At 54.4% G+C, this 14501-nt stretch overlaps 1 protein-coding gene across 1 annotated transcript in view; it reads right to left on the bottom strand.

The window, feature by feature from the left end:
• Window positions 1-14501, bottom strand: part of ZNF423 (zinc finger protein 423) — a 336656-nt gene that overhangs the window by 125567 nt on the left and 196588 nt on the right. Inside the window, exon 5 of the mRNA XM_081217128.1 lies at window positions 8079-8163. Within this exon, the coding sequence (XP_081073254.1) occupies window positions 8079-8163 (85 nt within the window). The remainder of the gene's footprint in view (window positions 1-8078; window positions 8164-14501) is intronic.

Here is a 14501-nt window from a genome sequence, read left to right as displayed (position 1 = left end):
GGACTGGCTCCATTGCTATCTCCTCTCCATCCTTCCTCTTCTCCCTGCTGGCTCTCTCCTCTTAGCCTAGAAACATACTCTGGTCTTTCCCTCTTCAAAATGCAAAAGCTTCCTCTGACCCTTGGACCCCTCGGCTCCTGTTTTCTGCCTTTCCTTCCCAGTCTGGAACCTGGAAATTCAAGTCTACACTGCTGGTCTCCTCACCTCTCCTCAACTTGTTCCTCCGTCTGATTTCACTGACAATGCTCATGTTCAGGACAGTCCAGCAGACCCCATTCAGCCTGCCTCCATGGGCCTCTCTGTAGCCCCTCACACTGCTGCCCAGAAGCACTTTGCTGTCTGGGTATAGATGACCCCACGTTCCTCATGCCCCTCCCTTCTCCCAGCTGCCTCACCATCTGTGCTGAGGCCTTCAAACCTCTCCTCCAGCCAAGGCCTTCCTCCTGAGCTCCCCACCCATGCGGCCAACTGCTGGCCAGACACCAACATTCAGATAGGCCAGAGGCAGCTCCTGCAAGGCCAAATTGCCAACAAACTCAAGCTAACTAAGTGTGATGGGCCTCCAGGTGTAGGAGTTAAGAGGATTCCAGGCTCTGAAATTACACTGCCTGAGTTCAAATCCCCCACCTGCAACTTACGGACATTGGACACATCCCCTCAATTCCCCATGTACAAAATGGGGAGAATAACAATGCCCCTCTCATAAGCTGTCGTGGGGTTAAATGTGATAACACGTGTAGATATTGATAACAGGGCCTGATACTTAGTAAGTCGTGTTAGATGTTAACGATCCTTACTGGAATCATCATCTTCTTTGCTAACCCCCAATAGCTCTTCTTCAGGCATGGTATCATCTTCTACCTGTCACTCAGAACCTGGTCGCCTGAGACCTTGGAGTCATTCCTAACTTCTCTTACTTCCCATTTCCATTCAGTTCCCAAATCCTGCTGGTTTTGCCTCTCAAGTGTTTCTCCAAGCCACACCCTCCTAACCAATATCCTCATCTTCTCTCACCTACTCTAATGCAGCCTTTTCTGTGACCCACCTAACTCCTGCCTCAAAATTTATTCTGTAGTGATACTGAATTGTCTACAATTTCCCCACAAACTACATGGGCCTCTTCTCTATGAACTGGCTTATGCTATTTTCTCTGCCTGGAAGGCCCCTCCCACCTCATCTTCCACCTTCTAAGGTGTCACCTCCTCCTAAAAGCTTTCCTGGAATGCCCAGATTGGGCAACATGCCTGTCCCTTGAGCTTCTATATCTTAGACTTAGTGACATGATATTAACTTACCCTTTCAGGTTACCCCCTTCCCAACTTGGTTAGCGGTTCCTCACTGAGGACCTCAATCATGTTTACTGAACTGAGGTTACTATTCCAAGAAACCCACCTATGGAGGCCCTTAGAAAAAGGATGAAATCGATCAAAAAGAGAAAATTTCCACTATTTTAAAATCCAGAAATGATGGATTCTTCAGAGACCAAAGTACTTGATCAACAGCCTCCTTAAACCAACCAACGAGATTCAAAGTCAGGGAAAGTGAGTCCTCTCATCCATGGGGGCTGTTAAGGAGGGAAGTGACTGTGCCCTACTTGGGGGATAAAGAAGGAGGAAGAGGAGGAGGAGAGAGGGGAGGGGGAGAAGAAGAAGAAAGAATTGGATGATAGGCTCTCTGTACAAGCTTGTTATCCTGACAGAACAGTCCCAGAACTTGAAACGTGATCTCTGGGGGCAGAGGGAGACAGTTTTATCACATATTAAGGTTAGACAGATGTTTTGGGTGTCTGGTGTTACCTGAATCAAAAGCACCACAAAAGAGGTAGCACAGCCCTGCTCAGCAAGATGTGTTCCCAACAGAAAGGCACAGGAACCTTTTTTTCCTTTTCCTTTTCCTTTTCACATGTTTTTCTCTTCAGTCATATTTGAGGGTTTTGTATTTCCCTGGTGTGAGGGCAAAACACTGATTTCCACACCAGGCCTTCCTTCCTCTCCAAAAATACTGCAGGCCAGGTCTTCAGCAAGAGTCCTGGGTGTGGAAACAGCCTCAGAAAGAGGGGATACCTGGTCTGCAAGGTAGGTTTCAACATGTCTCCTGGGATGTGCTTCTTAAAGACTTAGAAGGCAGAAAACCTCCCTCTCTCTCCCTCTTTCTCAAACACACACACACACACACACACACACACACACACACCCTGAGCAGGCCCTTCCCCTCTAGGTGGACCAGGGCCCATCCTGCCACAGTACCAGGAAGACAGACAAGGACCACCCGTCTAGCATGGGGGGCATTTTAAAGGCCTCAGCAGGAGGTGGGAGAGGCTGATCTTCTAAATGCCCCCCATTTCTTCACTGCCGACAGCAAAGCCCAGGCCTTAAGAGGCACCCAGGGAAAGAGGCTGACGTGACCAAGAAAATAACATCTTCAGAATGACTAATGCCCCACCGGGACGGGACCAGCTCTGGCCTGGCTGCCTGCCAGAGGGTCCACAGCCACTTTCCAAGGACACGGAGGGCAAACGTCCCTGACAAGTTCCCCAAAGGACTGTCCCTTCCCAGCTCTGCCCCTCCTCGGGGCTCCCCCCAGGGGCCTGTGAAGCCCTGAGTTAGGACACCAGGGCCCAGAGGCTGAGTCACTCCCTTGGGGCCAACCTGGGTCATAGCAAGTTCGTTATTTCAAGGACAAGTTCTCAGACCCCTCGTCCAGCCATCGGCCTGACAGAGACCGAGAGGAGAGAGGTCTGTGAGCGGATGAGATGTGGAGAGGGCAGGCGGACTAGCTTCCCGGGGCTCTAAGGCCCCAAGTGCCCCGGGGGGACTGTTCATGACTTGTACAGAACATGCCCAACACACATGGGGAGACGCTCATCCTTCTCCAGCCATCGGGGGGCCCTGTCTCTGGGCCAGGCCCCCCATAAGCCTTCCTCAGCTTTCCCTCAGCAGGCCCCGGGGAGCCCAAGGTGGGGGCCTCCCGCGGAGCCATTTTCCAGGGTGTCGGGGGGGGGGGGTGCGGGGGGGGAGCGGGGGATCTCGGGGGAGAGGGGTGCAGGGGGAGGTGAGGAAGGGGCAGCTGGGTGGAGCCAGGTCGTCCCCGCAGGAGGTCACAGAACAGAACTGTGGACTGCTCCAAGGTTTTGATGTGCCTGCTCGGGGAGGGAGTGTCTAAAACCATTTCAAAAGCTGGGGGAAGCCCAGAGAAGGGGGGCCTCATTCTCTGTGGGGAGGGGGGATTTCAAAGGAGACCCCGCCACTGAAAGGTTTCAAAAGACCCTTGCCTTTCGATCAGCTCCAAATCACTCCCTTGCCAGCGGCAGCCAGGAGAGGGGCGCTGGGAAAATGTTTCCAAGGAGACATGTCCCTGAGTCATCCATAACTCCCGGGGTCTGGAGGCTGCAAAGCCACGATGAGGCACGCCCACCCCGCTATAAAAAGGTCAGTTTAGCATCCCCCGGGGGTGGGCTCCCACAGTCCAGGTCCCTGGGGAGTCCTGCCTCAGACCCCCGGTGCCCCGAGTTTATGAGAACGCCACCAAGCTAAACAGCGTCACGTCTATCTGCTGAGTCCCCTCGGTGCGACTAAGGGGGGGCTTTTACCCCCGCCAGCTCCAGGCAGCCACTCTGGGCTCGGGCCATTTAGCAGGGGAAGCTGCCCACAGGGACACTAGACAGTGTCTACCGGGGCTGCAGCACCAGCTTCTCTTCCATTCACACCTCCACAGTCACTCCCGCCACCTTCCCCAAGCCACCGGGGCCAATAGGCACACAGCACAGGCCAAATGTAAGTTCCATCACCTCCCTCCTCCCTTCCCTCCCTGTCTCATTCCCTCACCTCTGGACCAGACGGGGCAGGTCTCTGTTTTTTTTGCTTTTTTTTTTTTTTGCATAACGAGTTTATTTTTTAAAGGCACACAGACAATAAACAAAGCAAACATTCCACCAGATATTAACTTCTCCCAAGTATTATCTGTCCTAGAATTGTTCCATTAAGTTCCAGTCTCTAGACATCTTAAATTCAATAATCATCTTCATCACAGTCCATTACTTTTCTTCTGTTGAATTTAACTATTGTTTTCTGTTTGTTGGCTTACTTTTTCAAGGATTTCTATTAAACCTTGTTCTGATACCTTCCCACTTAGTTGTCCATACCGTGCCCTCTCATCCCGTTTTCTTCCCCCTCAACACTGCACCCAGATTAATCTCCCCAAAGCACCCAGCGACAACCAGGCCACACTCTGCTCCAAAACCTTCCGTGGCTCCCTCGTGTGTAAGCCCAAGGTTGTACACTCAGGTGCCCGCAGGGACCAGGCAGGGGCCACAAATGAGCAAAGCACCCGCCCAACTCACAACAGGGACTGGTGGGGCCTGTGGCTCCAGCTGCTGCCCAGCTCCCATCAACTGTGCTGTGTGGGAATATGGGCCATGGCTGCCACCTCTCCTGGTTTCTCAAGGGAAACCAAATAAAACACCCACCAAGGGGCCCCCAGATTTGGACCCCAGCCTACAGGGTCAAGTCCAAACCCGGATCCCTTAACCTGGCCTTCAAGGCTCTCCATGGTCCAGCCCCAAGCCACCTCCCCACCCTCACTGCCCATGATGTTACGATGTGTGATGCCTCCATCCTAGTCAAGTCGGGCTCGTCCATTCCCCAGTCACCTCCTCTGCCCCTGCCTCTGAGCTCTGCTCACCCCGCAGTCTTCACACAGATGCTTCTCCCCACCTTCTCAGCCTAACCACAACACATCCTTCAAGGACCTGCTTCCTCCTTACAATCAGCTCTCCGAGGGCCCTGTTCTCTAGCGACTGTCCTTCATTGCTAAGCTGCTCCCTTTGCCAGGGATGGCCCTAAACCACAGAGAAAACACCTCCTTACCCTTCAATACCCAGGCCTTCCTGATGGATTTATTTGGATCCAGCAGTCCCTGTTCCGGAAGCACCAACCTCACTACACTGTGCTTACTGGATGCCCATCAGCCTCTCCCATGCACAGGAAACCCCTGAGGGTAGGGCTGGGTCTCTCCCACCACAGGCCCTGGCAGGGGAGCCACACACAGTGGAGCGAGCTTGGGAGGTTTTTTTGTTGTTTTTGTTTTTGTTCGTTGTTTGTTTGTTTTGTTTTGTTTTTGCGGTATGCGGGCCTCTCACTGTTGTGGCCTCTCCCGTTGCAGAGCACAGGCTCCAGATGTGCAGGCTCAACGGCCATGGCTCATGGGCCCAGCCGCTCCACGGAATGTGGGATCTTCCCGGACCGGGGCACGAACCCGTGTCCCCTGCATCGGCAGGCGGGCTCTCAACCACTGCGCCACCAGGGAAGCCCGGGAGCCTGGTTTTTATTCAGACCCTGGCTCTGCTCTTTCCTGGCTGGAAGAACTTGGGTAAGTCATTAAACCTCCTCCGTGAGGTGGAGAACCAGAAGCTACATAAGTACCCGGCCTGTGGTGGGGCTCAGTCCATGGCAGCTGTTAGCATCCTTACCCAGTGTGACCTCCCTCCACTGCACAGGGTGGTGCTGTGGTGTCTTCTGCGGGATGCTGTGAGGTCTCTGAGGGCAGGGGCCATGTCCCCTTCACCCTCTATCACCCACAGGGACCACCCCAGGTCTCTACATGCAGCAGATGCTCAATGTTCTTTGATTGATGGAGGTGATGAGGCAAGGGAAGGAAGGGTAGGTGAGGGGGGCAGGGCAGAGTGAGAGGAGATACAGTCCTGCCACCAGAGGTGTAGCTCCAGCAGGTCCCTAGCCCACGCCTCACGGCCATGATCCAAGGGCCTGCATGTGAGACCTCGTGCAGCTGCATACACGTCTTGCCTGGACGCTCGGGCTCTGAGACCAACAGCTCCTTGCTGCCTGATCTCCAGGTCCCCATCCCCCACGCATCCTGAGAACAGGTCAGCTCACAGCACTGCGGAGCCCGGTGAGGGGCCCTTTCCAGCCACCAGCCGGGACTTCTTGCAGGAGCCCCGCCCTCTGCTCACGCAAAGACCCAAGTGCCAATCAAACCCTCCTTTCACATCTTGCACCACTCTAGTTAAGAGCAAGCCCTCGCCTTCCACCTGTGGACACACAGCTTCCAGGTGCTGCACAAAAGGAAAGGTGGAAGGGAGAAAGGAGGGGGGGAGAAACACCTTTGAAATCACTGTGGTCCAATTAGCCAGCCTCTCGGCCTTCGTGCTTACAAACAGGAGCACACATTAACACCTGCTACAAAAGCAAACATTTTTAGATATCTTCGTCTTCACCGCCCCGACACTGCCGTGAAAGCGCGCTCAGCAGCCAGTGATGGACAGGGTAGTTTTCTTCTCCTTCAGCAGGGGCCTCTCAAACAGAAGGAACTACAAAGTCACCAATCTTCCTGTCGGGCTGAATTCCCAGGGTCCCCTGCCCCTCCCGTGCTTCTCATGTCCCCTTGTCATTGAGGGAGTCCCACCAGGCACCCAGCTGTGCTCAGCGCCTTCAGGGGACCTGCCCCGAGTCACTGGGACGCTAGGTACCCAAACTCACTGAGCAGCAGCTGGCGGGGACCAGGGGACCATAGCCACCCTGAGCACAGCTCCACTGCAGAAGGGCCTTATTATGTACAATGGGGGTGATGGCATAGATGTGGAACAACTCTCACAGGCTGAGGTGGGAGGGAGACTTCATGCAACCGGCCACTTCGGAAGTGTATTCATCTGTAGCTACTGGAGGGGAACCTACTCGTATCCTACGACCCACCAATTTCAGTCGCAGAGATATTCCCGTTAAAACTGCATGTGAGTGTTCACCAACGACTCATACAAGAATGGTCACAGCAGCACAGTATCTGAAACCATTCCACAATGGAAACTACCCAGAGGCCCATCAGGATGTGTATCAAGAACAGATAAATGGTGATGTGTTCACACAATGGAATATCATACACCAGTGAGAAGGGGCAATGTCCAAGCACAGGCACTAATATGAACAAGCAAAAGACACCAGACACAAATGTGCAGAGACGGTGTGATCTCATTTACATAAAATGCAAAACAACCACACGTAACCTATGCTGTTAGCATCAGGACGCTGAGGCCCTTTCATTGGTGGGGGAAGGGCCTGGAGGGGGCTGAGGAGGGGGTTTCTGGGATGCAGGAATGGTCTGCTTCTTCACCTGGGTGTTGGTTACCCAAGTGTGCTCAGTTCATGAGGATCCACTGAGGTGGACACTTACGTGGACCTTTTTTTAATGTATGCAATCAAGGGTTTTGTAAAACAGCACTCTGTGGGCATGGCTGTTAAGACTCTAATGAAAACATATTAGAGGCAGAAAAATGGAGAGAAAGTCAGGGTCGGGATGCTCAACCCAGGCCTGACCTTTCATCGCTCAGACTGCGGGAGTCTTGGAGAAGGTGATCACGCTTCCGCCAAAGACCCAGGGCATCAAGATTCCAGAAGTTCTCGAGGCCCTCACTGCCAAACCCACCCCCTGGGCTAGCTCCATGCCACCAGAAATCCGCTGTGCCCTCTCTTATAGCAAGGGCCTCCCTAGCCGCCAGGGAGACCCCATCCACCCACAAAAGGCAAGTAAGACCTCAAGGCTTCCCTCCATCCCTCGGGACACCAAGTGGGAACACGATGGGACTTTGAAAGCTCCCTTCTTAAAAGGCTGAATTTTCCAAAGTCCAAGACCTCTTGAAGAGGAATGGGGAAAGCAGCGAAATAACTTTGTAAGCATTCTGTTTTGACAATGTGCCGGAGGAATTCCCCACGTTTAGCGGGGAAACGCGAGCAGTTAAATCTATTTGATGTCATGACATACGAAATTGAAGCATCATTGCCCCTGAGCGCTTGACAACTGGAAAGCACTTCATTTCAGAAATGGAGGGAAATGTATGCTGGGAAATGGAAGAGACTGTCAAAAGTTGGACTGCGATGTGAGCGGAGCCACGCGAAAAGAAGGCTCGGGTGGAGAAAGTGCTCCAGCTCTGACATTTTCAGTCCCATTTGAAATGTCTCAGAGACAGCAGCAGTGACTCTACCCTTTGAGCTAAAAGCCAGTGAAATGACGACTGGAACCACACATTTCTACCCCGAGCAGCAGCCGCAGCACGGGAGACGCATGCTCACCGATCATGTGGTTGGCAACGTGGATTTGGATCTCTCTCTCGTTCTCGAAGGTCATCTGGCACTTGATGCACTGGTACGTCTTCTTCTGTTTGGAAACCGAAAGGAAAGGAATTAGACAGCCAGGATGCAGAACAGAGCAGAAGGCAAAAGTTCCTGGAGGCCATGGCTCAAGACTTCCCAGAATGGCTCTGATCCGCTCCCAGTTCTCTCCAGGCCATTCTCTTCCCACCTGCCTCTGCATCCAGCTCAGATTCAGCCTGGGGAAGTGGGGACAGGCTCCACTGCAAGGGAGCTGCTCCTCTGCCCGAGCCGGGGAAACTGCCCCATCCCAAGGTGAGGGCACACAGCAGAACCACAGAAAGGAAGCTGAGGCACGCTGTTCTGCTTGGGGTGTGCTCAAATCCATCTACCCATCTTCCACCTATCTATGCCTGCTGCAGCCACTCATCCATCTGTCTGTTCATCCATCTGTCTACCCATCACTGTCTAACTGCCCCCTGTCTACCCATCCATCCATCTAAACACACATACACACACACACACACACCCATCATTCATCTAGCCACCCAGTCATCCAACCATCCAACCATCCAATCATCCATCCATCCATCCATCCATTCATCTCTCTTTGCACCCATCCAACTCCTCTCTCATCTATTTACCTACCCTAAGAACCAAGTGGCCAAGCAAGGGTGACTGCTTCCATCAGCTCTGACACTCAGGGGTGAATGAAGAATTCCTCATCTGCCCTAGGCACACAAGGCCCCAGGTGATCCTACAGCTGGCTTCCACACACGGGGAGCTATTACCAACTGCTTTTGTGGGGAGGGGGGCAGAAAAATGGAGAACATGAGAAGTTTCAAAGCTTCTCGAAGACTGGTTCCAAAGAGTGGAGCTTCAGTGTGAAACCAGACCACTGTGGACAGAGGTGTGTTGCCTGAGTGGGGGGAAGGGCTGTGGCTGTGCGTTTTGATGAAGAGGGAGGGGTGGTATGGGAATTCAAAATATCCAAGTTTTTTGAAGACTACTTTGGGTCCTGGGATGATGGGGCCTCCCTCGACCTCTGGAAAAGAGGGCAAGACTCTGGATTTCTTTTTTTGTTTTTTTTTTTGTTTGTTTTTTTACATCTTTATTGGAGTATAATTGCTTTACAATGGTGTGTTAGTTTCTGCTTTATAACAAAGTGAATCAGTTATACATATACATATGTTCCCATATCTCTTCCCTCTTGCGTCTCCCTCCCTCTTTGTGACCACCTAGAGGGGTGGGATAAGGAGGGAGGGAGGGAAGACTGTGGATTTCTTGGCTGAGCACTGAGGCCCCACCTCAACGATGTAGCCGGGACGAACCACCAGAGGGCTCAGTTGTCTCAGCCCCACCTCAGCCCCACCTGAACCTGCAGTTCTTCTGAAGGGCCTGGTCTCACCTCCAGGCCTTTATCTATGCCGTTTCCTCCACCTGGAAGACCCTCCCCGTCCTTGAGGACTCTGTTCAAATGGCACCTCTTCTGAGAAGCCTTTTCTTCCCACCCCAGAGTGAGTTTAGGATCTCCCCAGGCCCCTGAGCTTATGCTGAAAGCACCTAGTTGATCCGCATACGATTTTGTCGTGGCCAATTGGTTTGTTAGCTTGCACTGCACTGTGAGCACCCAGAGGGCCAGGATGCGCTCTGTCCACCTGTGAGGTCCCAGCAAAGACTGCGTGCTTAGGAAGCACTTGTTGAACACATGAGCAAAGTGGTGAAATAACATGTGCCATGCCCTCTATGAGGGCAGAAGGGACAAAGAGAAGTCATCCCACGGTGACTAGGGATCCTGGATCCCCACCACCCAACACAGGGCCCAGCCCAGGGTGAGTGTCTAATAAGCACTGAACTTTCATCATGATTCTTACTGCTGCTGAGAGACTATTGAATAAGTGAATGGAGAAACAACTGGACCAGCTGGTGCTGGGAGCTCCAGGCTCCAGGCAGGGTCCCCGCTGGGGCTCCAGGACCCGTGCTGATAAGACCAGAGGGCCTTGCTCCCAGGGCTTCGGGAAACCTGGGCGTTCAGTATGTCCTCAGAGCAGCCACAGCGCTGGGCCCGGAAGCAGGCAGGCAGCACGGAAACACCCGGGAATAATGGGTGAGTCTGGTGGGGGAACCGAACAGGGGAGCCTCACAACAGGCAGAGGAGATTTCAGGCCAGAAGAGATAGCAGGGACTGAAGTCTTCTGAGGGGCCCAGTCCCGAAGCACCCGCCGCGGCTCAACTCCTGGTCTGTGCTCATGGAGAGGAAGCACCCTGGGCTTCTCCACCAGCAAAATCATTCATTCCCTCTCACATGTGTCCCTCACCCACTCTGCCTGGCAAGTATAGGAGTCCTTGATGCTTACATGGATGATTGGATGAATGAATGAATGAACAAGGAAAGGCAAGAATGAAGCACGCCCCAGGAAGCTCCACGCGGAGGAAGCCCAGAGGAGCCTGCTGGACAAGGAAGACTGTGCCCCCCACCTCCTTGGTTGGAAGTCTCTAGAGGCCACGGCCACGGCCACAGCTAGCCCAGACCAGTGCGGGGGACAGTTCATGAGCAAAGTGCTGTTCCTCCTCGGGGCAGATGAATGAAGTAGGTTCACTGTGCTTGAAAGACAAATCACCAGGAGCCTGCCTGGGCAGGATGACAGGGTACCCCCAAATGTCCCCCTACCGTATGGCCACCCCTCAGTGGCAGGAAGAGGACCAGGCCCTGCCTCGTGGGGCAACAGGCTCCAGGGGAATCCCAGGGGAGTGGTCACAGGAGCTGCTGACCAAAGAGCCTAGGCGTTCACACACACACACAGAGCGCGTATGCACAGGCATGGACACGCATGTGAGGATATACACACAGGCTTGCAAACATCCTACATACCTCGCCCCAGCTCATCACCAACATGCAAGACCCTCACACACACCCACAGCCCCTACACACAGCAACCCACTTGCTCCCTGTACACAGACACATAAGTGCAACACCCTCGGAGAAGTGGAGACATCCTCATGGACCACAAGTTCACAGAACATCCCCAGGAACACAATCGCTTTCAGTCCTCTCCCTGGAACCCTGACAGCCACACCCATCACTCCCCAATGCACCCACGGATGCACAAGCAGCTTATGGCACAAGGGTGTGCACTGACCCTTGTGGACACACATACAGACTCATAGGTATACACACGCACATTCACAGTCGGGCATACACACACCTGCACACACACAGGTTCACCAGCACCAATACTCACTAAGGCACATGTATACCCATATGCCCCCACCCAAAGATGGCCCTTCGGGCCTTGCATGTGAGACCAGGGATGCCCAGGGTCTGGAGCAGCAGGCACCCAGGCCAGGCTGTGGGACACAGCACAGGGAGAACAGCTGAGGACTCTCACTCTGTCTACCTCCTGCTGCCCTCCATCCTCACCCCAACACCTCCTCTGGGTCCGTCTCCCTTTTGCTATCCCCCAAAGACCCCATCCTCCTCTGGAGGTTCAGCCCCCGCTAGGAGACGTCATCACAGAAAAATAGAACTTGGCATTCAAAGCACCTCATCTGCATAAGCGCCCTCCCCGGGGCCCAGCCCAGGAGAGCCAAAGCTGAACCCTGGCACCTTGGCCAGGGCTGCCTTCCCCAGCGTGGCCCGAGCGACCCCAGAGGGTCCCGGGGCAGGAAGAGAACATGCTTGAGGATGTGGAGAGGAAAAGGGAAGAAGAGGGGAAAGACAGCCACTGCCGCTGAATTCCCATGATCGTTATCGCAACTCACATTTACTGAGCACCTACTACGAGCCTACTATGTGCAGGCACTGTTTATTCGGAATACTCACGATGACTCTGCAAGCTCCACTTTAGGGATGGAGAAAGTGGAGTTTCAAGAGGCTAAATCATTTTGTCAAAGCCTAGCGCTGGTGAGCAGGAGAACTGGGGTTGGACCCCAGGCAGGTGCCCTCCAGAGCCACTGTCTGAGCTGCGTTCTTGGCTCCATGCCCCAGACCACCCCAGACAGTCCTGCTCTGGGTGACAGAAAGCTGTCACCTGAACAAGCCCGGGAACCTGGCTGGCTGTTTACCCTGCAGGAAGATAGAGTGTGAAAGCACCCAGTCTACCTCCCCACCCCACGCCGGACGGGGCACCGTGGCAGTCTGGTGAGTCGCTGAGGGCCGGCGTCTGCCCACAAGGGGCTGGAATTGGGGTGATGCCGTTATTACCCGTAAACAGAGGGGGAGGCGGAACCTCACTGCTTTGCTCCAGCCGACAGCAGCCTCGGCCCCATCGGAACCCAGTCCTCAGAGAGCTGGTTGCTATGGATACACTCCCGAGGGTCCCAGCCTGCCAGCCCCCAAGCCCCTGTGCAGCCCCCAGAGTCTGCTCTTGTATGCGTGAACCCTGGGGGAGGGAGGGGTGGGTGAACAGACAGCTGGGCCCCTGCCCCCAGGCGTGCCCAGGCAGGGGGCGAGGCCCCAGAGGCTGTGCCTCCGCTGGGGAGGTACCCGGGCTTTGTCTAGCTCCTTTCTGCAAATGGCCCATCTGCCCAGGCCTCTAGATGTGAGTTCCAGCTCCCTTCTCTCTCACAAGACCAGGGACAGGGAGAGGAAGGCCTTCCAGGCTCCCAGAAAACAAGCCCCCTCGGGTTCGTAGTTCCGTACTCCCACGCACAGCTGTGCGTCCTCGGGTACGCGGCTCCACCTTTCTGAGTCTGGGCCCCCTCTGTACCAAAGCCAAGGTCATGGCAAAGGTCCAGGGTGTTGCCATGGAAACAATATAAGAGTGGGTGCCCACACAGTAGGGGTTTCACGAAGTAGTACTTGATACAGGATCCAGCCTTCAATAGCCAAAGGCTCTGGGGACGCTAGAAGCAGCCCCATGGCCGGCAGGAGCCCCAGTGTGGGCAGGGATGGGGCTGGAGCGCACCTGGGAGAAGGGTATGCAGGGGCCCGGCCGTGCCACACTGTCCCACCACATGAGCACCAGGCTGACCACCCTGGACCCCACCCTTGCAACTAGGATGGGCTCCAGAGGTGCTGGCTGAAGGGCTGGTCAAGAGCTCGGGCTGGGGCACCACACACTCCCTGGGCTCCAATCCCTTCTCTGCTTCTTTAAACTGGGGGGCTCAGAGCGAACTACCTAATTGTTCCTTGCCTCCTTTTCCTCATCTGTAAAGTGAGTGTTGTAAGGATTAGATAGATAGAAAGTGCCTGGATGTGCCTGGCACATCCTTATTCCTCAATAAATGTGAGGTGCAATTACAAACGGGAAAATAACAAGTGATGGTTGCTACATGTCCAGCATGTCTTTACTCATTTAATCCTCAGGGCAAAACACTGAGGTCAGCAGGGAGACACTCACAGTATTTGACAACTGAGGAGGAACACACGCCGGCCAACCAGAGCAGAGGCTGGTTAAAAAAGCAGAACGACCCCCCAGTCCCTCTCAGGCGATGCCAGCTTTGGAGGTAGACACTATTGCAATTGCTATTACTAGTGGTATTACTATTACCCTCTGGCTTTACAGGTGAGGACCGAAGCCCAGAGAGGTCAAATCATAAGTGGGTACTGGAAGGGGGAGATTTTAACGCAGGGCATCTGACTCCAGGGCCCAAATCCTCCCCAGTTCACCCACACTGGCTGGCAGCAAGCTGAGGCTCAGGGGGACAGAGCTGGGCAGCCGTGACTGCACTGTGCCCAGGACCTCTGAAGGGTGACCGCTGGCCCCTTACCTAGAGGCTTTGCTCAGTCAAAAGGCCTTAAGAAAGTGGTCCATTTCTGACTCTCCTTGGCTGCCAGGCACACCAGAAATAATGGGCGCGCAGGACAAATTTAATCAACCGATCAATCACCTCTAAAAGGAGCTCTCTGCTACAGACGGGGCTTTGAGGAGAGGCCTCAGGCCCCAGCTGGACACACAGCTCTATCCTCATTCAGACGTTTCTCTCTGCAGCTGGGTGATCTTGGTCAGGGCCTCTGGCTCACTGGCCTCTGTGGAAAGCTGGCCAGGAGACCCCTTAGGGGCCCCCACTGCAGATTCTCCCTTCAGCCTCTCCAGCCATTCTCTCACTCTCTCTCCCCCTCAAAATCCCGGAGTTCCGGGCCCCAGTTCTGATCCCACAGTGAAACACCCTCAGCAGACATCCCTGTCTTCTAGCAGGCACCTGTGGCAGGTGGCCCTTCCCCAAATCCTGCCCCCCTGCCAGTGGTACCAGCAGTGGCCCTCCAGGGAAAGATACCCCCGAGATCTGCCTGGCACCTCCTCGGTCTGGAAACAGACAACACAGACTTGATGGGAATCCCCGGGCCCGTTCTGACACCTGAGGGTCACGCAGCCTCCAGGCCCACTGGCAGGTGCCCCTTGGTCACCATTCCCAGGGCCCATGTGGACCCTCCAGTAGCTCAGACTTCCCCTGCCTCATTGA

This window comes from Mesoplodon bidens (assembly GCF_964165515.1).
Source record: "Mesoplodon bidens genome assembly, chromosome: 18".
Lineage (NCBI taxonomy): Eukaryota > Metazoa > Chordata > Mammalia > Artiodactyla > Ziphiidae > Mesoplodon > Mesoplodon bidens.
This window is presented reverse-complemented; position numbering and strand designations above follow the sequence as displayed.